This window comes from Etheostoma cragini, chromosome 5 (genome assembly GCF_013103735.1).
Source record: "Etheostoma cragini isolate CJK2018 chromosome 5, CSU_Ecrag_1.0, whole genome shotgun sequence".
NCBI classification, from domain to species: domain Eukaryota; kingdom Metazoa; phylum Chordata; class Actinopteri; order Perciformes; family Percidae; genus Etheostoma; species Etheostoma cragini.
In genome coordinates this window covers 3680866-3705789 of record NC_048411.1, presented here as the reverse complement: position 1 = coordinate 3705789, position 24924 = coordinate 3680866, and the positions used below count along the sequence as shown (strand labels likewise).

At 42.4% G+C, this 24924-nt stretch overlaps 1 protein-coding gene across 2 annotated transcripts in view; it reads right to left on the bottom strand.

The window, feature by feature from the left end:
• efna5b (ephrin-A5b) overlaps positions 1–23085 on the bottom strand; it is a 90942-nt gene extending 67857 nt beyond the window's left edge. For both annotated transcript variants that reach the window (XM_034872468.1, XM_034872469.1), the window contains exon 1: positions 21897–23085. In XM_034872468.1, coding sequence (XP_034728359.1) covers positions 21897–22021 — 125 coding nt within the window. In that variant the 5' untranslated portion in view covers positions 22022–23085. The remainder of the gene's footprint in view (positions 1–21896) is intronic.
• Positions 23086–24924: the final 1839 nt, after the last annotated feature.

Below are 24924 nucleotides of genomic sequence, written 5' to 3'. Positions count from 1 at the left end.
CACACACACACACACACACACACACACACACACACAGCTTCTGGTTTGAGCGACTGTGACCTTGGGGAAGGATTTGGCGAGTGTGTGAGGAGGGGGTGCTGGGTGAAACAAAGTGAGCCATGTTGGCATCATGGACCACTCATACAGCGACACATACACACACACACACACACACACACACACACACACATGTGTTAGCTTTGGTAACATTAATGCGTCCTCTTTCATAGATGATTACTCCCAGCAGGAGAGGGGGGCATCTCTTTAATGACAGCCTTTCACACCCAAACGCTACCATCAGACAGGATGGAGGGAACGGGGGAAATATTTTTAGAAAAAAAAAGGAAAGCAAGAGTTGAGGAAAAATGACACGAGGAAGTGAAGAAGAAGTAAAAAGCGAGGATGAATGAATGACCTAAGACGGATGTGATAAATAGTGGGTACAGGGATAATGACTAGGTAGGTGTGACTAAACTAAAACTAAAAGATGAAAGTAATAAAGTTAAAGAGTGAAAGTGTGGGTGGGAAAGGTTTGGGAGACAGAAAACAAGTAAATAATGTAGAAAAAGTTGAACAGTGCAACGGATGTATTCTGTTTTCTGTGTGTGTGTGTGTGTGTGTGTGTGCAGAAGAAGGCTACACGTCTGTCAAGTGCCAGCCAACAGATGGTGTCTAATCTATGGAGGGGGCACCTCCACTCAGGGCACAGCAGGAACTAAGGACCCCAAGTGGTGCTCACATAGTCATCTACCACCAATGGGCTTGCTCTCTAAAAAGAACAACACACACAGACACACACATGACTAATGCATTTAGACATGTGAAAACACAGATTGATAAACACTCTTAAACACTAACTTATCAATGTGCAGTCTAATTGCATAGACATGCCAAATATAGTTTCTTTTTACCCAAAATACACCCAAAAAAATCCCTTTTTTAATTTAATTTCCATTACACATGTTCTGGTTACTCTGGATAAAGTTCCATTTTTTTTTTTGTTGCTGGAACTACTTTTTACCAAAGAAATAATGCCTATGGAACACTGTTGCCGGGTTTATGGATTATGCAGAGCAACAGGGACACTGCTGAGTGGGAGTGGGTGTGAGAGAGTGGATAAGGGTAAGGGACAAGATTTTAAGAAAAGGATATCTCCAAAAACATTTGCATGACTATACAACTGGAGGTACTTGAGAAAATGTGTGGCGTTTTTTTGGTAATTTGACCCTTTGGGTTTGAGGTTAATTCAATTTCCCACAGAGTTAATTCCGGAGGTGAACTTTCTTCAGAATCAAATCACTAAAAAACATTTTGTCATCAAATGGCTGTCATATTCAATCTGTCACAAAATCAGGTCTTTTAGCCCACGCTCTTATCAGGGCCAAGTTATGATTAATGAGCAGGGGAGGGTACAACGTCACGAGCATTTAACGCTGGCTGTCAAATTTTTGACTTCTCATTTTGTGGCCGCATCATCTAACCACATGGCCACCCTGTCTGCCCTTGTAAAATGATATAGAAACTGTAATAACCGCGTCCATTTTGGTTGAATACAGTTAAACGTGAATTAACCTAAACGGATTCAGGCTCGGACACACACACACACACACACACACAGCATAGTGTCTACGTGGCTTGCATGGTGTCTGTCTGGCGTAGACCCCAGTGCTGATGCTGCTGTGACAGCTGTCTGAATCAGCAAGATCCTGCATTGACTGACTGACTGACTGACTGGGAAGGTACAGCCAAGCAGGAGCTTAGGGTGAAGGTGTGTGTTCGCGGATGCCTGTAAATGTGTGTCTTTGTCTGTGTTCGTACATGTGCACGACTGCTCATGCGGTGGGTGTGCGCAGGTATGCTCTGCGATGTGTGTGCATGAATGTGAAAATGAATGAAAATGCAGGGGAGAAAATGAGAGCATGAACCATGTGGGATGAATTAGGCGTTTCGGTTTAAAAACAGGTCTTGAAGGCCCGTCGAAAACCTTGGTGTGAACAAAGAGGAACTGTTAGTCACACCGGCCCCCCTTGGGCTTCCCCGTCTTGTGACGAGAAGTGAATCAGAGGCCATTTACTCAGTAATACACAGATATAATAGCGTGTCCAATCAGCTGCTATTCTAATAGCCCTAAATTACTCAGCAGTACCACCCTGTCAATTCTGAACTTACTTTTCTTCGGGCTTAATGTCTAATGGGAACCTATTGTATTCTGTGTCTAGCCAGGACTTTGTAGAAATTGCAATAGTGCATTCAATCAACCGTTAATGTTCTCTTAGCATTGTGCTGTGATGAGCTTCATTGTGTCCAGTAGTCTGTTTAGTTATTTGTGTGTACTGTACGCAGATATAGGTGTATCCATCTAAACGTGTTGCTGGGCTTTCTTCTTTACCCCCTTCCACTAGTACCTTTTTGATATTCAGTTCATATAACCGGGCACTTTACACTATTAAACCCTCCCTCACCCCACCCCCACGGCAGCTCCCAGTGTCTGATCTAGAGACACAGGTCATTTGTCATCAGAGAGGCAAGCTCAAGGAAATGGCAAGCCCAGCATGGGAGCTCCACACTGGGCCTGACAACTCTCAATGCTGCTCAACGGAATCGCTGAATACAGTTAAGTAGTCAAGTACATGTAGCAGTTGGAGAGGCAGAGAGACAGGGATGGAGAAGTGGTGTCACTGTGTCTCCAACTGTGTGTCAGTTCTCCCTGACTTCTTTTCTTCGAGGGTTTCCGTGTGTGTTTGAGCCCACATTTGCTCGCCTGTTTATTTTATTCTCAGGACAGCTCGACTGGGGACAAAAAGAAGGTTAAAGCGGAGAAGACAGCAGATAGTCAGCTCTGCATATATAGTGTAACATACACACACACACACACACATAAATGCACATGCACTTACACCCCTGCATAATATCCACACAGGTTGAGGAGTTATAATGGTGAGTGTCCTGCTCTGCTGTGCTCTCACTGACCCCCATAAGAACCGATATCACTCTCATTACTTACACACACAACACACACACACATATACACGCATTTAGACTCACTTTACAAGCAATCCCAAGAAGGGAGGAGGAGGCAAAGAGGAGAAGAAGGCCACTGTAAATGCATTTTCAGTCTCTTAACTTTCTCACCCTTCTGCATTATGTCTTTGCATCGATGAGAGGAAGGGAGTGAGGAAGGAGGAGGCATGTAATGCGAATCAAATAATCAAGAAGGTGGGTGTAGAGAGTGGATAGACTAAGGGAGGAGGTTGAGGAAAGACACAGAGACAAACAATGTGTACAATGGGCAGAGAAAACAGGTAAAAAGGATGAAGACCAACAGGACGCTGGCTAAAGAATAGCCTACCCCCGCTGTGACACTGTTATAGTGTGCACTTGTATTTTATCCCAGTGTACATGCAGATACTGTATTGATTTTAGCTGTGAGGGGTATGCAATGGCAGAGGGCTATTAAATAAAGAAAGGGGGGAAAGAAAGGATGAGAAAATCAATTCCTTGTGCTTTAATGGCAGACTGAAAAAGAAAAGAGAAAAAGAAAAAAGAGGACATAGAGGGAGGAAAAAGGAAGAAATAAAATTAAAAAAAATAAAATCGAGGTGTTGGTCAGCAAGTAGAGATGCTCCGATACCCTCGATATCGGTATCGCCTCGGATACTGCCTAAAAGGCTGGTATCGGTATCGGGAAGTACTGGAATTTATTCATCAAATATCACGTAATAAAGCCCTAAATAAAAGCTACGTTAATGTAGTTTAGTTATGTTCTTTTTCCGTTATAACTGACCGTCAAACTGGATAATAAAAGAAAGTTCATTGTTTGTGTTTCTTGGTGTTTCACACAGAGTTTAACCTGACAACAAAGATAGGAATCATGTCCCATCCATACAGGGATAGTAGTATACAGCTGTTAAACATAATAAAATATATGACACGCTGATATCGGATCAGTACTCTGTATCGGCCGATACGCAAATTCAGGTATCAGAATTGTACGGGGAAGCAAAAAAAAGGGTATCAGAGCATCTCTATCAGCCAAGCTGGTTCATATGAGCCAGGCTGTTATGGTAGATATCCTTTCTCTGCATCCTCGCCTCAGCCCAGACTCATGGCTCCTTTTGTCGCTGGATGCTCTGGTCAGCACATTCTGCCTCTTTGTCTGCAGAACCTTCACCTTTCTTCAGTTGTCAATAACTGTATTGCTACCAAGGGTGGGTGGAAAGGCACTGAGCCATAATTGGACGGACACACGCACACGCACGCACATGCACAGGAGGACAGCCATGGATACAGACAGGTACACAAAATGCACAACACAGCTTAGATATCTGCCTCAAATAGGTTGGAAGGCAGTTTTCTGTGTCACCAAATGTCAAAAGTGCGTGTCTGTGAATGTGCAGTAGCCCGTCTACAAACTGTGTGTAGTATTCAAAACATTGCGTGCCAAGAATCAACCAGGGAGATCTTTTTGTGGGCCCACCACGTGACCCAGCCTACCCAAGCCTACCTCGACAGCGTAAGCCAGACATCGACCACTTATCTACCCACCGCCGCCCTCCTCCTTCTCCCCCACGCTCTCCTCGCTCCGCTCTCCACCCAAACCCCATCAACGACACAGGACAAGGCAAGCGTGAGAGAAGGGCTGGCGATAGACACGAAATGTGGCACGAAATGCAGAAACGGAGCCCCTCAGACACACAAAGAGTCAAGCACACAGGCGTCTGAGCCTTCCAGCCAAGCCTACAGTGTGGTTAACTTCTGGCATGCTATGCAGGACCAGAGGCAGCTGTTCTTAAGAGAGACGCTATGGCTGGATGGAAAAAATCTTCCTGGTGTCAAAGCAACCAAGAGTACTGTTCCACTTGCATCTAAAATTTTCAAATAGCACAGTGTGTACCTACTATAATACCGTTTGTGTACATTATTACAGTATATATAGATGATGATATGCATGATGCATGTATAGAGACTGGGGGAAATGATTTTCAGCTGGATTTCCAAAAAATTAAATCAGTTCCTCATGCAATATTCTCTATCCAGATAGCTAATATAATAACAGTTAAATTACATCTTTATGTCTGCGGGTGGGTTTGGATAACCTTTAAATCTGCAGTACGCGGGTGATCTCCTGCTACTCTGAAACACATCCCCCTGACCTTCCAATTAGAGCTCACTACCCAACAGCAGCGGCACACTAAATCTCCCGCAGGCTGCAGGTTTGGACACCGGTATAAAACAGCCTGCTATAAAATCATTACTAGGCTGTAAAAAGACTGGAAAAATTCACAATTAAGGACCAACAGAGACACAGAAAAAACAAAGCCAGAAGGAGAGGAATTTTTCGGTGTCCAGATATGTGGAAGTAAAACATTTGCACAACAGACACAATAATGTCCAACTCCACTGAGAGATCAGAATGTACCAGTGAGGTTTTCTAGATGGGATCCAAGTGCACAAATAGAAAAAAAAGAAGAATTACCACTGAGCTATAAACAGCTCATATTCTAATATTGGAAATGTTCATACATAAATCCATAGAATAAGCCATGACAAGCAAATAATACCACATCAATCAAAAATCAATTGCCTTTTGTTAAATTCTCATACATCACAATATGCTCTGTGAGCATATAAACACATGGCTAATGTGAGCTTCGCTGTGACATTTAATTAATTGGCTGTTTACGGGAAAAACTGCACATAAATAACACATGTTCAGACAAAAAAAGACAGTAGCTCATCCTCCTTTCAGCCGGGTGGGCATTCAAACTAAATGCCATCCGTGGACATAAGCTGTGGCATTTCTTGATGAGACTTTTTTTTTTGATAATACCCTAATTACGTCTAGAACATTGCTCATCGCAGTAGCAGCAAGCATCGCTGCCGTATGTAAATACATAAAGCAATACGGAATAATTGCACAGTTATATGTAAATATGCTAAATCAAACCATTAGTGACGCTTTTAATGATAGAATAGGATTGTGACACACCGAACTGCTGTACAATCTAATTAGTGACACCATAATAAGCCATTATATCATATAAATGGCATTAAATTAATGGCGGTGTGGAGGATTGGGGGGATTGGGAGGATGATGGGGGGGGGGGGGGGGGGGGGGGGGGGGGGGGGGGGGGGGGGGGTCTGTGATGAGGAGGGCTTGTTTCAGATGGAGCGTGTAAAAGGTCACAGAGAAATGATTAATCGGATGCAGTCTCATCAGTTTGGCTTCAGAAATCGTCAAGTGAAATTAAAAGTGAAACTGTAGTGCTTTGCGAGCTGACTCTGCATGATCTGAGACAGTCCCAGTCCACCGTGGGAGCAGGATTCCCTCAATTAACTTCACAGTGAGACAGAAAGGGGTCTAATCCATACCTGCTAGTGTCAATAGCATTCCAGCACTGGCTCGCTGAGCCAAGCTGTAAATAAATAAGAATATAAAATCAACTAGACATACCGGCCTATTCACTGCTGGGTGACCAACAAAGTGGGCCGCCACTATTGTTTTCACGCACCCGAGCAGCAAGGGTTGTTTACTTTGTTTTGTCTTGATTATTAAGTTCCCTTTGATTAAAAATTATTTTTTTCATTTGGGATATCCAAAAACAAATTAGTCCCATATAAAAAGCAATAATTGCAATAAAAAGCTTTCCGATCCTTGCGATGTCTCTTTTAATAAGATAAAGGCAAGTCTCTTAAGAATTTAAACACTACAAAAGATTAAAAAAAAAAAAAAAAACATTCACTTCAAATGACTACTGCAAAAATAGCTCAATGCAGGATTTAGCCTGTAGGAAGAAAACAATGAAATAAATCAATGGTAAGCTTGTAAAAGCTGCAATTTTTAGTCGAGAAAGGAGAGTGTCCATTGGAAAACAACCGGGTAAGTCCACGATTAACAGGCCCTCTATCGCTTATCGATCCACATTTATTACTTTTAAATGTGGGTAATTGGGGAGAGTTTGGTGCAATCTCTGTCTGCATCTTTATAGAATGGCTCCAGTAGGTGTATGGGCCTTAAGTGCACTCGTAAATTGGCTTTATGAGTTTCTGAGACATATCGCTGCTAATGTTTCCACTCGACGGTTTTATGGCCACATTGTAGTGACTCTGGTGAAAGCTACTTTCTAATATATTAGAAAAGTGAAATGTGAAACATTATATAGCTTGATGTGGAGTTTTGGTTTCAATGATAACGGCGCGTTGGAAAAAATGAAATGGAGTCATAGAGAGGGATGAAGAAATTACTTGGTCACTATTTAGTCATTTGTTTGTGACCAGACAAAAACTTAAGCAATGGAACAAACTTGATGTGATTAGAGGGGGAATTGTGGAAGTGATCATTATGTGTGTGTGTGTGTGTGTGTGTGTGAGTGAGCCTTAGCGCAAACTGTGTACAACTCCCTGCATTATTCTCCAGATGTTCTCTTTCACAGCTCCGTAAAAAGACTACCGGCATTCAGCCGCCTTTCTATTCTCCGTCATCCCCACTCCTCCTACTCACACCATCCGATCCCTCCATCAAAGAAGGCCACTTTGCCAAACATGATCCCCTGCCTGTTGTGTGTTGGTTTGGTTTCGAGAAGCGGATTAAACAGTTCCCACCAACTCTCTGATGTGGACCTTATCTCAGGTTTCTCTTGACACTGGCGGTGTAGTGGTGTTATTAGAAGCTAAAGGGCTTTGTTATGGAACACAAAAGGTAGAGCTAGGCAGCAGTTAGTAAGGCTTTGTTAAGGGTCAGAGAGGTGTTAAATAGACTACACCTGGGGCTGTGTTAACACCTTCACCTGAGACATTCATACTTCCATGGAAGGGTGTTGGGTTCAATTGAGAGAGCTGGATGGGAGATGTGAAGAGGCAGAAAATAACAATCTCGCAAAAATGTTTGCAGGTTGCTTTAAATGAAATATGGAACACACTTTGTTTTATTTCCAGGAGAGGAGTACTGTCTTGAAACATTTTCAAAAAGTTGTCTCACTCAATTTCCCAATAGATGGCCTCTCTTTACTATTGGAACAGAGCCAATAACCGCTCTCCTCTGGAGGTTGCTGTTTATTGATCATTGTATCGCATGGTTGTAATGTGATGTCAATGGCTCTCTTACCTGCCTGAGCAGGCACTAGTTGGATTAAATCCAAAGGAAATTCAAACCCATGAGTACAAATCTACTGCGCAGATAACAGAACAGTTGTGATTACTGCTCCCAAATCATTTCAGCAAAATTCAATTGAAAAAAAATCTAATTTAAATGTCAAAAAATATATTTTTGCTCACTGTGGAGCCTCTGGGGAACTTTGGGGGAGAGACAGACCGCATTCTGGAACGGCTCAGCGTCAGGCCTTGTTACTCTGGATCCCCATCTCTTCCCCCTCCCGCCTCCTTTCATCCCCCTCTTATCCCCCTCTCCTCTCCCCCCTCAGACCAGTCTGGCTGGCCTACACACGCGATCCTCACGCTAGCTAGACCTAAGCCCCGTAAAGGCTAACACAAGCAGTGTAAAAACTCCTATAGGGGCCCAACTCCATCTTTCTAACCCCCTCACTAACCCACCTATCCCCCCCCTCTTCCCTTCTTACGCTGCCTGACTACTCTTTCGCTTTGCATTACTTCTGCTATTCTAACTTTTCCACTTCTGAGCACTATCAATTATGCACTAGAATAACATTGGGGCCAGGCTTGGCAGCAGGACATAAAGGCCGATTATGACTGTGAATAATTCAGCCATCTTCGTGCCATGTTCCTCTTACCAGTGATACAAGCAGGAAGGCTTTGCCGTTAATGTACGAAGGCAGACGCAATCTGGCCTGGTCTTAATGTAAGGACAGCTCGCTACATCCCAGAGAAAGGACAGGATGGAGAGCTGGAGAAGACAGTAAAAGTGGGGCTGGACTGCATTATTAAAGGAGCCGTGGACCTGATGTCACTCAGATTGCCGAGTCTGACACTGTCACGGACATGGAGACCGACAGCTGTCAATCTTTTAACAAGAAATCCAGAGCCAATCATTCAACAGATTAATCATTATTTATTTGGGTCTCTTTAACAACTTATGTAAAGCACAAAAAAAGTTATGGGTAAAAACATATATTTAAAAAAGCAGCTAAAGAGGAATAGAGGACATGTGTGCGGTCCGTCCAACCAGCCATCTTGAATGGTTCAGGTTCACGTCCTACAAACCTGACATGCAGACAACCTTCCATCATATTCATGCTCCAAACATGTCTACCTTGACTTCATTTTTCATGAATTGCGTGCAAAGGTTTGCAAGTGCTACTCTTTCTAGAGATCACAAACAGTAATGAATATTTCATCACTCCACCCACAGCTAGGCACGCACTCTAATCCAGTGCAAGAAATATGATGCATGTCTTTTCCCACAGGCTAATAATCTACCATGTACCTCATGAAATAACACAACATGTGCAAATTGTCAAGCTTTTTATCAAAAGGTTTAATAAACAGTAGGCAAATTAGCATCTTCTGATGTGAAGCCAAAATTGTGAAAACTTTTTTTTTTTTTTTTTTTAATCATTAAATTTGACTGGGTATTTTATTCAATGTAAAAAAAACTGGCGGTATGATATGGTTACATTTTTATTATTTCATTATGAAACAAATAACTAGCATCAGGAAAAGCAACTTAAAAAATTGTGAGAAAGACAAAAAACTATTATTCAGCTTTATAACTGCTACTTCTTGTGATGAATTGTCATGTTTGGGTTGTTTGCATTTTTTACTTTAACCCTTGTGCTGTCTTCCTGCCAAAAAATTGAAAATTTACAATTTTGTTGACACTTTTGGCGATGTTTTTTATTCTTTTTCTTACAGTTTTGTATCTTTTTTCAACACTTTTGAACACTTTCTTTTCAATGTTTGTCCCTTTTTTTTAATGTTTTCAACACTTCGTAACACTAACTTATTAACTTTAGTTTTACAGCTATTTTTGGAATTTATGGTTAATAAACCTCATTTTTAGGAAATTATACCTAATGTTTGAGTAAGAAAAGCAGATATTAGGAATTATTTAGACTAAAAATAAAGGAATGGATAATCACAGACTGGAATATGTCAACTATTACTCAATACTATTTCAAAAACTTTGTTTTTCAAATGCTATAAAATTGAATAAGACGCCCCAAAATTATCCATCAAAATCACCCCAAAGAGCGATGTGTGGAATCAACCATGTTATTTTGGGTAATTACGATTTGGTCGTTAAAAAGAACATTGACATAGGAAAAACCGGGTCAATTTGACCCAAGGACAACACAAGGGTTAAATTGTAAATGAATAAATTAATGTGTCTTTAATGGCAAAAATGTGCAGGAATCCTAATTTATGGAACTGATTTTTGAACAACAATGTTGTAAAAAATGTCTAAATGCATGTTAATCTTGAAACAGCCAGGCCAAACTCTATGTCATTTCTAGTAGAAAAAAAAAAAGAAAAGTGCCTTGACTGCCTGTTATTTGTGCTTCCGTTTGCCATGCACGCTCTAATCCCGGCTGGAATGTCTCCGGTCGTGGAGTCCCGCGGCCCCGAGAAACAGAACAGCAGGTGAAACTGAACTCTCTGAGGATTTGTCCCGCCTCACCGCTACTCCAGTAGTTCTCCTGATAAACCAGAGCCTTTGTTACACAAGAGCCCAAATGTGTCTATTACCACTACTATATTAACACTACTATTTATGCTCTCTCTGGAGCAGGAATTCAAAAAAAAGTGGAGAGTTCTAGTGGAGTTTTAAAAACAAACTATACTTCATTTCTTTTGTCCTAAATGACACCTGACATCTGCACCTGTTAAAGATTATTACAGATTATAGATTATTTCATTTGCCTGTGAAGGTTATCCTTTCTAAGTAGCTTTATTCGTTGTCGTCTAATTAATCCAATTTCATTTCAAACATTTCAAATCAAAAACTGATCCAACCCTTGCTGTTAGATCGACCTCTTTGTGTCCGGCCCATGCAACATTTTTTGTTTTTTAACACACACACACACACACACACACACAAACACACACACAGTAGCTCTCATCTGTGGTCGTGAGAGTTTAAGTCAAAATGGGGACAGGGTTAGATTGGTGTATGTTTAAAAAAAAAAAGAAAAGAAAAGAAAATCAAGATGAGTGAGAAAGAGAGTGCAGGTAGGCGTCAATCAAGTGCTCCAGCCACAACAGGGACTCTAACGCTGACAACAGGCATGCTGGGTCACCCCAGCAGGACCCCTAGAGGCAAAGGCATGGACAGTCCAGTTAAAGATGTGGTAATCCCAGAGACAGGAGAGAGGAAGGGAGGGAGGATGGGGAAAAGGCAGAGAGGACAATATGGCACAAAGATCAAAAGAACTGGAGGAAACCGACTGGCCTACAGTGTATTCAAGAAATACTTGGCGGGTGAGGTCGAATCCACAGATACACAAGCTTCTAAACCAATTCACAAGGCCAGACCCAAACCAAAATCACAAAAACCATTTTATCATCACCTTGGCAAGGTGCTGACTCTCTCTTCAATAAATCTCCTGATGTTTTGGCTTTCTAAACTCAACAGTGAGATTAAGGACATTAAAAACATTTGTATGCATGACTATGCTGAAAAAAAAAAAAAACACTACTGTGGATGTAGCCATAGGCAGCACTCATCACCTCTGTTTATCCGGAGGGCTTAGGCCACTTTGGGGACTCCCCTTAAGTCTCACTTATCTCATTAGACCCTTAAAACTGATTAATATGAATGCCAGCAGAGGCCAGCTCAAGGCATTCTTAAGAAAGGAGGGAAGGAGGAAAAGAGATGAGAAGGATGGAGGAGGAGGGGGGGGCTTTTTTGTCTCTGGACAATGAGCTGATGGCTTTTTAAGCCTCTCAGTGGCTCTGGGTTAATACCCAGGTCTGCAGTCATGGGATAGGCCGCGGTTCAAAGGCTGCTGCACTCCGAGGCTTGCTGCTCGCTGATATAAAAGGAAGAAAATAAACAGAATAAATACCACATCTCCTGCAACTTGAACCTTACTAAAGAAATAATGAACTGCCCTTCGAAACCTGTGTGTGTGTGTGTGTGTGGGGGTCTATGTTCTTTAGGGTGTCATATTTGGTTATGTGGGTTAATGTTTGGTGTAAACCAGACCAGTCAAAGCTGGGCTCAGATGAGAGGAGAGGGTGAAGATGGGATTTATCACACATCCCGTGATCAATCGTTTTCCCTTTAGGGAAAAAAAAAAATACACTCAGTACAGTTTCACAAAGCAACACTAACCACCACACATAAACAAAGACCAGCATGTACACACATACACAAGCAGACACAATTCAACTTGAAGAAATGGGAAAACTATCAAGGAGCTGAGAGAATTGGGTCAAGAATAGTGCTGTGCTCTGCTATAGTGACGTGTGTGTGTGTGTGTGTGTGGGTGTGTATGTGTGTGTGTGTGCCTCTTCATTAAAGCGTGTATTGATGCAGAGGTTGGCTCAGGATAACCATGCACGCTAATACACACGCTTAGGTGTGCGCAAAAGTTATAAGTAACACACCGACATGCCCACAAGCAGACACACAAACACAGACACACACAAACACAAAAGACTCGCTCATCTTGACATCAAACCCAGGTTCATCTGACGACGTCAGATTTGATTCTGTGTTATACATTTTTAAACGTGATTCATTATCTGCTTGAGTCCAGAGCCCAGATCAGACAAGCTACGTAATAAAAGATCCTGGAAAATAGATTTAAGAATTTTATTAACATACAGCACAACAGATCTTAAAATCAATTGTAATTTTGCATTTTATTTCTGATCAAAATCCCACTAGGCCTTAGTGGAACCAAGTTGAGTCCAAGACAAATAAAAAGTAACAAAAATGAGATTTCCACCATTTTAATTACAACCTTGCATAATTATACACATTATTCATCACAATGAAAGGAACGCATCATTTTATGACCTTTGCTTGCAAGGTAGACCCACAGCTTATTCTCTTTGCACCAATTTGTCTCCACAGCAGATATGTAGCATTTTGGAATGAAACCCTCCATCAAGCCGCTACATTACACACACTCTGGCATTCAGATTGTGACATGCATATCATTGGAAAATGCACTTCCAAGGGCACAGTGTGCACTGTGTCCCAGTAGTTAAGACCAAGATGCAACTTTAGTGCCACAGCAGCAACCCCCGAGTAAACACAGCCCTGTGTGTGGGAGTCTTCAGTGTCAGAGGAAACAAAGCAGGGGTCTAAACCTGAGCGCTTAATCCTGTCTCTGTAAAAAAGAAATAGCCCCGGTGTCACTAAAACCAGACCGCGAAGACGACACCTCCTCAGGGTAAAGACCCCGAGTCCGTCCCTTGGAGAACTACCCCCAACCAACCAACCAACCACGGTCACCACCAGGGAGACAGAGAGAAAGACAGAGAGCCAGGAAGGCCGCATGCATCTTTAAACCCTGGCAAGGACAGACAAGGAGGGAAGGAGGGCTGATGAGTTGTGAGAGAGGATGGATAAGGCTAGTTGGAAATGAGGGAAACTGCCACCTCTTAATTCCACACACTGTGTCACTCCTGGCTACTACATGCCTCTCCCCTTGTGTCTGGCACTTGCATTATACTACTCCTCTCCTCCCTTTTTCTGTCAAAAAGCGTACTACAACTTCGGCTGTGCACTCTCCCTTTCCCCGAGCCATTCACACCCTTCTCCCTCACTCCTCTTCTTTGCCCTCCCTTTTTTTTTTCTCTCCCTCCGTTTAAGGCTCATGCATTACTTTCAGCCCTGGCTCTTTGGAGTGGACAGAGGGAGCAGAACAATGGCCGCCTTTCAGTCTCACGGCCTAGCAGCATTGGATGTGCGTGCGTGTGTGTGCGCGCGTGTGTGTGTGTGTGTGTGGGGGGGGGGGGGAGCTAGTATTTTCTCTACTGTCAATTCAAACAGGCTAATGCAGCTAGCTTATTATTGGCATGTCTCGCCACAACGCTCGACTGAACAAAGTGAAAGCAACATTGTTTGTTTATTGATATTTATGTCAGTGGAAAACTGTAGCAGCAGTGGAAACTTTACAAAGACGTGTTCATATTAAAAAACAAGGCCGGCGAATGAACTAGTCCTTTCACCTTTTTACTACTTCGCCAACGCAAACAAAGAACACAACACACAAGAAGCTGTGTCAGCCGTCCATGGCTACTGCCCACATACAGGTGAGGACGTGAAATAACAATTTCCGCCTAAAATCAGAACATTATGATTTCTAAAACCTTCTATTTTGGAATATAAAAAAGTATGGGAATAAATCAAGTAGAGTGTGTCAATTCCAAAGAGATAGCAGAGCATGCCATTGTACAGCCCTCTGTGTGTTTCTCAGTCTGTCTGTGAAGACACATTACCTCACGAGTCATTTACAACTGGCTACAACCCGTCAATTAGGTCTTTATTCACAAGCTGGAGATGTGTTCTCTTCTGGGATCTATTCTCCACACTGCTGCCCAGCTAGAAAAACAGTCAGTCACTCCCCGAAGCCCCCCCCCCCCCCCCCCCCCCCCCCCCCCCCAAGTTAAATAAGGAAAACGGCAGTGTAAGGTCCGAAGCAAGCCTACCATGAAAGGAATTATCTGTGGAAAATGTGTCTGGCCAAATGCGAAACAGTCTCAATCGTTCCCGTCACATTTTCCAGTTGAATAGTGAACAATGACAGTAAGAGAAAAAACATTTTTGAAACCCATCGGTCGTTTTGGCCCTTTACGTGCTGGTGTAGTTCCTGTGAATATAATATGACTTTGACAGTGAATGAGTTTAACGAGGTCAAAATCAAGCAAATCAGAAAAAGCTGTTTTGAATCAAGCACATGTATGGAGCTTTCACTCCCAACTGTACACTTGAAATGCTTTAGGCTGAGAGCAGAGGGCACATTAGGGTATCAGAGCTCTCTCAGTAGCGCCCCTTTCTGGTCAGGGGTGATAGACCAACCAAGCGTTACTACAGTAACAGCTGCTTCTAAGCCTCCATCTTACAGAGGAGAGCAGAGGAGCTGAAGAAGGATATGGTAGCGCCATTTTCAGACACGAATGAGGACTTACAGCAAGATTTCTGAACTGGCGTTTTGACCCTTAATGGACCTGTTTTCCTTTTAATCATTCCTTAAATTCAAACATGAGCTTTTCTGATATGGGAGCTGAATAAACCCAACAGCCAAATATTTTTGTCTCTGTCTACTATAGTCATATCAACCACAAATCTACTCAGGTGTTCCCAGTAAAAATACAACTTTGGACTGCCAGATCTGATCGCACAGCATCGCAAAGTAACTTTAGGAGAAATAAAGAAACCGTAGGGGGAAAAAACGTTCCACAACTTTGACATTTTGACTGAAACTAAGAACAATGAGAGCAAGGATAGAGGAACAAATAGCCCCAAACAAATGCATTTAGTAGCAAAACATGGAAACATTGCTTTTATCTTTCGGTTAACACGTCATTACTTTCAAGTAGAGCTACAGTATACTGAGCGTTCGTTCCCCTTGAAAGCCATGGGTTGAATTAGTGCTAAAAGACAGATTGCTGAGCTGATAGCAGGGTTTCAGCACTCCATCTGACCTTGGAGTGATTACTCTGAAAACAAAAACCTGGACATTACAATCTGGTTCCCCAGGCAAGGGAGGGAAACATGTGCAACTTAAGTAAAGCTGCCTTTCAATCTTGTCAATTTCTTTCCTTTTTTTTTAAAGATTATTTTTTGGGCATTTGTGGCCGGTAATGACAGGACAGCTGAAGAAGGGAAATGGGAGATAGAGGGGGGGGACAACATGCACCAAAGGGCCGCAGGTCGGAGCCGAACCCGGGCCTGTCGCGTTGAGAGATATATATGTATATACCAACTGATCTATCCGGGCGCCCCAATAATTGTCTAAAAGATCCCGTCCAATCTGGTGGGTAAAAACACATTTAATTTGACATTAATATTTTTTTAAATGCTCTTAAAAAAACAACTAACAATTCACTAAAAATGTAGTAAATAAATAATAAGAAATAGGTAAAGAATAATGACTATAAATGAATCCATAATAATCCAATCAAAAATACATATAATTATACTAAACTATTATATATGTTAGTTTTTTTTTTTTTTACTTCAGTAGGATTAGCATATCCAAGACTAGAGCCTGACCACCAGGCACCCCCGGCGACAGGGCTTCTTCTGTCCGCTGCACAGCACCTCCACAAGGGTCACGGCCAAGAGTCCTCCCCCTCTTCCACGGCGCTGAAGAACAGCTGTTCTGCCAAGCACATTGACTAAGCATTGACTAGTGCCTGCTGGGCTCATTTTCTAGTTAATAGAAAGAAAAGAAATCTAATTTAAATGGAATGTGCATTTAAAGGTCTGGATGAGAAAACAGAGTGCCATTTAAACCTAATAGAAGTCGTACACCGCAAAACACCTTTATTACAGTTTGCTGGTTTCCCGTCAGGTTCTATGATAATTTCCCCACATCCTCTCTTTGCGTCCCCTTCCCTCGCTGTCCACGCAGCTCGGTCGGTGCTTGTGCTTGCCAACTCCACTGGCATAAAAGAATGACAGAGCAAAGGGGTCATTAGCGAGAATTAATCAGCCTTCAGACCGAGAGGGACCGAGAGCCAGAGCAGAGGAGAAAGTAAAACACAGATCCCAGCAAGTCAGTATAAAAATGACCAGGGGGACAGGAAAGACTAGCATGGGGACAGAAACTACCCACTTAAGCAAACTAAGGCATTATGAACTTAATTTTTAAAATAAAAGTTAATATTGTAATATACCTTTTTCACATCTGTTAGAGATTGGTGTGTAGACTAACTTTCCACCTCCATGCATAGGTGCTTTTGTTAGTATTCAGTCAGTATTTCCACATGCATGCATGCACACACACACACACACACACATATACCAGCACAGATTGACAAGACGCCTATTCATGTCACACTGATCTGAGTAAGGTAATGAGATGTTCAAGGACAAAATATGTAATTATTCCGGTATCTGAGGCTAAAGAAGAGGGAAAAGTAGTGGTGGGCGAAAAATCGACACAGCAGAGTATTGCAATATTTTCATAGGCAATATTGTATTTAAACATAGGCGCTAAGAATCAAGCTTTTATTATAAATGTGTTGGTCAGTTTGTCTGCTTGACAATGCCGTTTTGCACTAATAAAATTAAAGTGATATGAGCACGTCATTTGAAATTGGGAAAAATTTGAAGTTGGAAAAAAGGTTATACATTGCAATATATCGCAGAATATTGCGATATGTTTAAAATAGCAATAATATCGTATTGTGGCATAAGTGTTGTGATGATAACGTACGATATGATGACTTTATGGCTCATTTGGTACATTGCATGTACACACAGAAAACACATCCCCATGCACAGACAAAGACGAGCCAGACATGACTGCAACAAAGGAATCTTTGATACCAGCGACCCGACTACTGTACATAGGCCTCCAGTTACAGTACATTGTACTTAAACTTGTACTTAACTTGTACTTAAAAAATGCTTTGCAGGCTTTTTGCTGAGCTACAAATTACGCAGAAAAAAACAAATCACCTTGAGCAACTGGCATGACCGACACCGCATCGCACTGTTAACGTTCATAACACCCTCCACTTCAAACAGTTCTAGTTACTAGTTTGTCATTCACAGGCCAACAATCTGCTTTGTTATTCCTCGCTGTGTGTTTGTGACCTCTCCCTGAGCTCCTCTCAAAGTGGGGCTGACCTCTGCGCGTCTTTCTACACCGTCAACTGTGCAGGGACTCCCGAAATATCTAATCGTATTCATGCATTTTCTGTGCCCCGGCAACGAGAGAGTGAGGGAGGGCATAAGGGAGAGAGAAAGAGACCGGGAGAGAGGCAGAGCGGCGAGAGGCAACACGGGAGAAAGACAAGGAGGAATATGTGGAAGAGGGAGAATGAAACGGAAGGGAAGGGCCCTCTCTTTGGCTTTACAGCCGAGACATCATTAGAGCCACTGGCTGTCCCCTCATTAGAATAAATACTCACAAGCAAAGACAGTCAGTGAGATAGCAGAGGGCAGAATCCACAGAGAAATGTCTTGTATTTTAAGTTATTTCAAGCTGGAGAAACTCTGAGGACAGATCCATCTTGAAGATATCCTATTTTTTCAATTTCCAATTTTCTAAACTGTCCCTCAAAAATCACTTTTTCATGGCGAAAAGCTGAGAAGCGAAAAAAAAAAAAAAGTAACAGAAAACTACAAGAGAAAGTGCGGATGTGTTAAATATAGAGACTGGTGAAGATAGCAAAGAAAAGAAAAGAAAGTTTCTGGTTTCATGTTGGAGTTGATACACAACGGTGGACTGAAGCCAAGGAGACACCATGGAAACCCCCTCAGACTCGCACCCCAATCCCCAACAACACAAGCACCCCAGCAGAAAGACCCGCGGCACTGCTAACGCAAATTACAATACACAAAACCAACATAAAATTTCACACTAATCTACCAACTGCTCGTAATTCTGACCGATTGAAAACCAAATTGTAGAAATTCTAACCTGCAAAAAAACATTTTTGCTGACTAAAAGTTACATTTCAGACACCAAAAGTTCTGCGCCATTGTGTTGTTTAACATTGACTGAAACCGCAGAAGAAGAAGTTCTTTTGCGTGTTTTTTCCCACTTTTTACAATCGTGTTGCAATATAAAATCCAACAGTATCTTTTCTAACTAATTGTAGCTGAAGGGAGTAAAACAGGTTTGTATTGGTTATTCCCATAAAAAAGCGTATTTCTTTATTTATTGTCTTATATTTCAGCTGATTAAGTAACGTATTGGACACGCTGATGTGAACCATCCAACTTCAGCAGATTCACTTCAGAGCAAAAGAGATGTTGTGAAAAAAATGGCCAACAAATGACTTTTCCTGGACGTAGTATTTGGAGTAAAACAAGCCCTGAATGACTGTGTTCAGACACCACAAAGACAAAGTCACTTGCTAACATTATTCATGACAAATTGCATTATTTATTTTAATTCCTCGCTGTCGTTAAGCGACATATAGCTTTGGCTCTTATGAACTTTTCTATGTGCGGTGATCGTTGTAAATTCTTGGAGCAGCCTAACTTTCGATGTGATTGTGAAGCCTCAGAACAAAAGGCAGAGGCGGCTGTGTGACGTTACAGTGCCACACCAGCTTTCTACAGTAATGCACGAAGAAAGGGACTCAATATTTATTAACTGAGTCATCAATTACACAAGTTTGCTATCTCACAAGCTCTCTGTGTCCTCCCCTGCTGTTGTGTTACTTTGCTGGCTTCCTGCCTTTAGGCCTGCAGGGGTGAGAGTCAAACAAACTCCATTTAGAGTTAAGTAGAACCGAGTGACTGGTGTTAGCAGCATTACAGCCTCTGTGAAAACCTGTTTCCTTTCCTCGGGCAAATCAGGGCTTCAGAAAACGGATGAGGCTCAGGAAGCTATCTATTTCTCATATTTGCAAAGAGAGTAAAAGACACAACATGCAGGCAGCCAAGTGGATCACAAAGTGCTTGTTTTCACCCCGCTCTCTTTCAGCGGCTGTGCGTCCGACTTGAGATTAACAGATTTACTTTAATTCCTCTTTTTTTTTTCTAACTACACTTTTTTTTTTTCCTTCACTGAAACTGAGAAAACTTGTCAGCACATCTGGAAGATATCAAGTTGACTGAGCGGCCAGTCAAGTCAAAACTTTTTTTAGTTGAAAAAATGAAATGTACTGTCTAAGAAAAGTCTATCGACAGCAGAAATCTAGATTCAACTCAAAATTGTGTTTGCCTCTATTGAAGAAAGCGGCCCATAAATAAACAGCCGGTGCAAGTCAGAGTAAAGACCTAGACCACAACAGTCACGGTCTACGGTATATCAGGCCGAGAATCTACGCACCCCGCGAGACTGGCCCCGGCTTCAGGAGGAGGCTTAAAGTCAGCCCTCCGTTTGTTTCCCTGACCACTAATTGCTTCAAGCAATAAATCATGTTTTCAGAAACTTCAAACTGTATATAAATAGTTATGCAACAAATTCAGCATGTGCTATTAATGGCTTTGTGCACACTTGGAGACTAAGCTGAGGATTTTATTCAACAAACACTAAGTGCCATTGGCAGTTGTGTAAAAGATCTTTGTAAAAATCCACCAGCGCTGTTTAGACTTAATAAGCCGGGGACAAGGCTGCACAGTCTAAGTCCAAGGGACTTATGGGAAACGCTGTCCCGACAAACACGAACACTGAGGTTGACTGGAGCCTGTCCGAGCAGAGAGCCGCTCAACTCAGGCACTGTGGCACATCTGAGAAACTTTTAATTTAACTTTGCTGACATTCTCTCATGTGGCCCATCTGAGTCAACACCACACACTATCCTCACTTCACTTCCAACACGGGGATCTTAAACGCAAACTATTTTAATAATAGAAGAAAACATTTAACATTAATTGAATTAAGTGTTTCCGTTTTTTTTAATTTTGAAAGGATGAATTAGGTCTGACTTGTGACTCCGAAAAATCTGCCATTCATGCTCACCAATATGCCAAAAAAATAAAAAAATAAACACCATGTAAAGTTTCATTTATAGAAACTTTGTCCATTTTAGAACAAGGAAGCTGTATATCGTTACACAGAGTGAAAGTTTTCTAAAGTTTTAAATGGAAAAGTTCATAGTTTACACAGTTCCCTTTCCCTTTCACAGTTTTATACAATTACGCAACCCTGGGTTTCATGAGCCAGAATTTATCTGCATTATTTAACGTTTAATTTGAGCAAAATCTGTTATTTCATCTCTAAAAGCTTACTGTATAAAAACGCCCTGACCAAATTTTATTGGATTTTTTTTTTTTACACTTCACAAAAGTGCACTCCAAATGTCAATGATCCATCATTATAATGCTGCACAAAAACACTGTATTGTATTGGCTTCTGAACTGAACCAAAATGAATAAATTGTAGCTCAAGGCAACATTTCTTCACAGAAAAAGTGATTCAAGAACTATTTTAAAGATGAATAGTTATTGGGGGGGGAGAAAATCACCGTAATATACCCGGGCTTCAGCCTGCTGTGTGTCTTGACTATTCAAAGACTAGTTGTTCATTTTGTGTAATTTGTGTGCCATGGTGCCTTTATAATATTCATGAAGCACTCCTTTACTGTATGTAGGCTACTTTTAGGTGTTCTGAGACCCCTTTATGCCCATAAATCTCATAATGGTAACTGTGCTCAATTTCGTGCATGAGCTTTTTAATATTGACAGATACACTGTTAGTGATGAACCGTAAATACCTCAAGAACCACATTAGTGTTGGCCTACAATTTAAGTTTTTCGAAACAAGGCAAGAACCTCCACTGAAGTGAAGTGGGTAAATTAATTGCCACTTTTTTATGGACTTTTACTGATTAGTAAGTCTTTAGCCCAGTTGAGACTAGTTAGATACTGGTGTTAATGGGTCCAGTGGGGTCGTGGAAATACCGTGGAAATTATGAGTTCGCCAAACACAGAAGATAATGCTCCAGGCTTTCTAGCTTTTACCCTAAACCTGTTCCTATGATGAATTAACCCACAATGACACGCTAAATTTTCGTATCCGGACAATATTGAAACCAGGCGATGGATGCTATGCCCCAGGCCTTATTACGCACGGGTTTAATCTATAGTCGCCTCGAGGGACGCGCAGATAATGAGCAGCCACGTATTGGAAATAAGACAAAGTAGCCTTTTTACACTATTGTGGTCTTATCCTCGGCTATAGCCTGTACCTTCTGGCATTACGCCCTCACTGCGGAGAATAAACACTGATGTATATTCCAGCAAAACCTGCGAACCCCGTGCTTCATGCAGTACGCGAGGGAACGGAACATCGCCGATTCTCCGCGGCGAACTTGCCCGGTGTGAGGCCACTTACTTGGCGTTGGTCCGGTTCCAGAAGACGGCGTAGCGGTCTGCCACCACTTTGGAACTGGGCTCTTGGCTAAATACACACATCAACAGCCCCAGGCAGACGAAGATGACCATTTCCATTTGCAGCATCACTACAGCGAAACTTCGGCACGTATTCCTCTTCAGTGTCGGTCAGTCAGTCGAGTTGCGCGGGCGCTTGAACCGGGACAGCTGATGAGTGTCTCATTCACATGTGGCCGTGTGTTTGCTGACGCGGTTCGTGAATGCTAAACAAACACAAATGGGCACAACGGACAGCGAGAACCATTCGAAGGGACACTTGAGATGACACTTCGGCTCAGGTTGAAAATGTAAAGTTACAAAAACCGACGCGTCACTGGGTTGTCTCTGGGATGCAGCTCGAGGGTCCAGATGAATCACACAGGCTTTGTGCCATGCAGGATGTCAGCGCTGACAAATCCGTGGTGGGCTGACAAAATAGTTCTCCTACTGATGCACAAGCAGAGAGATCAGCGCGCACACAAATGCGCAAAACAACAGACAGTGTATTCTGTGGCGTGGTGATTTTCCCCTTATGTAGGGAGCTACTGGTTTAGCCTGTGTCAGGGCAAATGACAACTGCTGAACACTTCTTAGTCCAAACCCAAAGCGCAGGGGATTAGTCAGTCCAAGATGTGATGGAGAAAGAGGGGGAGAGAGAGAGAGAGAGAGAGCGAGGGGCTCAATGTGTCCAATGACGCCGTGTGGCTCACGTCAGATGTCCATGTTTTCCAGGCAACTTTTTAAAGCCATACAGTCCGTCAGCGGCAGATGAATGGTAACGTTAGACTCGGTTCCTTCGTCTCCAGCTTAAAAAAGAAAACGGTTATCCTTTCTCGGCGTTTTACCGGAGGTGCCACTGCCGAGGTGGGGAGGAGTCCTTCTCGGTGACGGAGACAGGACGGACAGCGTTGTGTCTTCTCATGCGCTTCTCTCCGTGAAGACTCTCTCTTATTTATGTCCGCATCTCAAAGTGTCCTCCTCATTTATAAGCCATCGTGTTTCTTAAAAAAAAAAAAAAAAGAAAATCGTGCGTTCTCCCATGAGGGCGCTGTGTAGTCTTCCTCTTTCTCGTGTTTGGGTTTCAGACGCCGGGACACACAGGAAGGTGAAGGCAAAGGCAGGCAGCTCCAGACGCTGACTGAGAGAGTGGGTTTGGTTACGGCGGAGCGGGGGATTGTCCCATTGGTTTGAAATTATTTAAATGGGCGTCACTCGAACAAAGCCAGGCCCCTCCCCCACCTAAAAACCGAGCTAATTCAATTACGGAGAGGTAGAGCTGGAAAGGGGACAGGGGACGAGGTGCACAGGACAGGGACCGTTTTAGAAACTTAACTGTTAGATCCAAACGATAAGAGCGAAACGGACGCGGCGGCGCACAGAGGACCATGGACTCCATTAACTCTCTCTCTCTAAATTCAATTGAACTCAATTCAAATGTGTTTTTTACTAACTGGAAATGTATGAGGTATTTAGGTAATGCACGTTAACAAAGCCTAGGGTAATTATAATATCTTTTAATATTGGAGATGTTGCAATTGGAAATGTTGCAATTTGGCTCATTGAACCATATCGTACATTAATCTTCCCCACCCCCAGTATTTAATCTATAACTGGGTGGAATTCAAGTCCAAAAAGGTCACATCCATCCCACAGGTTTATGAAGACAGAGAGGTGGAGGGTGCTCGTGCCTGCCAACGTCTGTGTACGGCGTAATGCTGGGAGATGATGGCCATGCAGCGCTGCGGGAAGATGTGACAGGGCAGCCTGTTGCAGGGAGCCGACTGAAGGGGTGCACGGCGCCGCTCCAGCGCCCAGACGCCCCGCAGTGGCGGTCAGGGGGGATGGCTGACTCAGTAAGGGGACAAATCCAAGTTCGAGTGCGCCAGGGGGACCGTGTCTGTCGTCGCCTTAAATCAGACCAGGGCTCACAAGGAGGATTTATGAAACTTTAGAAAATAAGCAGCAGGTCTACATTCAGGTGGGAAATCCCTAACGTAAATAACTTTAACATGAATTCATATATATAGGAGATGTACATATCTCCAGATTTAGGACTGTTAGGTGGCCTTTTTTAGATATGGTTGTATGTGTGTGTGTCTGTTGTGTGTGAATGTGTTAAAGTGAGGGATTGGATGTGACAAATATGCATTTGAAAAGGCATGTGAACTTAATTATATGTTTCCTCTTCTGCCATTATGTCATGCAGATTAACAAGACAGTGTAAGTAGAATAAAAATGTCTGAGGTTGCAAAGTGCACGAGCATACAAGCCCGATGTGGGAATTGAAGTATGAATTTAAACATAATACATTTACACACATAAAGCAATAACAATACAAGCAGAAAAACCTAAAGAGTGAGAACTTTTTTTTAGAATGCTCTTTCTTAACTCCTCTTGCGTTTGTGTGTCTGTCGGCCAAACATGGCAAAGACCAAAAAGACTTAATTTTACATCAATATTTTATCCTTCTAATGTCAAGAAAATTAAATGCAATATGTTGTGAATGCCTGTGTGTGTGTGTGTGTGTGTGTGTGTGTGTGTGTGCAACAGGTGCTATTTGCCATCAAGGATACAGGAGGACAGAAAAGCAGAGGGAAGAAAGAAGGAGGGAGGAAGGGTGGATTGGGCAGCTAACATTTTAAACTGATACTCTTTACTCTCATTGTTATCGTTTATTATTTTTGAAAAGGTTAAACGTGCTTTTATATAGACCCGGCTGGACTACTGTAATGCACTTTATGTTTAGGCAGAAATCAGGCCTCAGTGTCCCGCCTCCAGAACGCTTCCAGAACGCTTCCAGAACGCTTCCAGAACGCTTCCAGAACGTTGGCGAGAGCACATCTCTCCCGCACTGGCCTCCCTTCACCGGCTCTCTGTACTTTTTAAATATGATTTCATTATACTATTATTTACGTATAGCACTTAATGGGCTAGCTCTAACCTATCTGTCTGACCTATGGCAACCTTAAGTTGTCGTTGTCGTCCCCCCC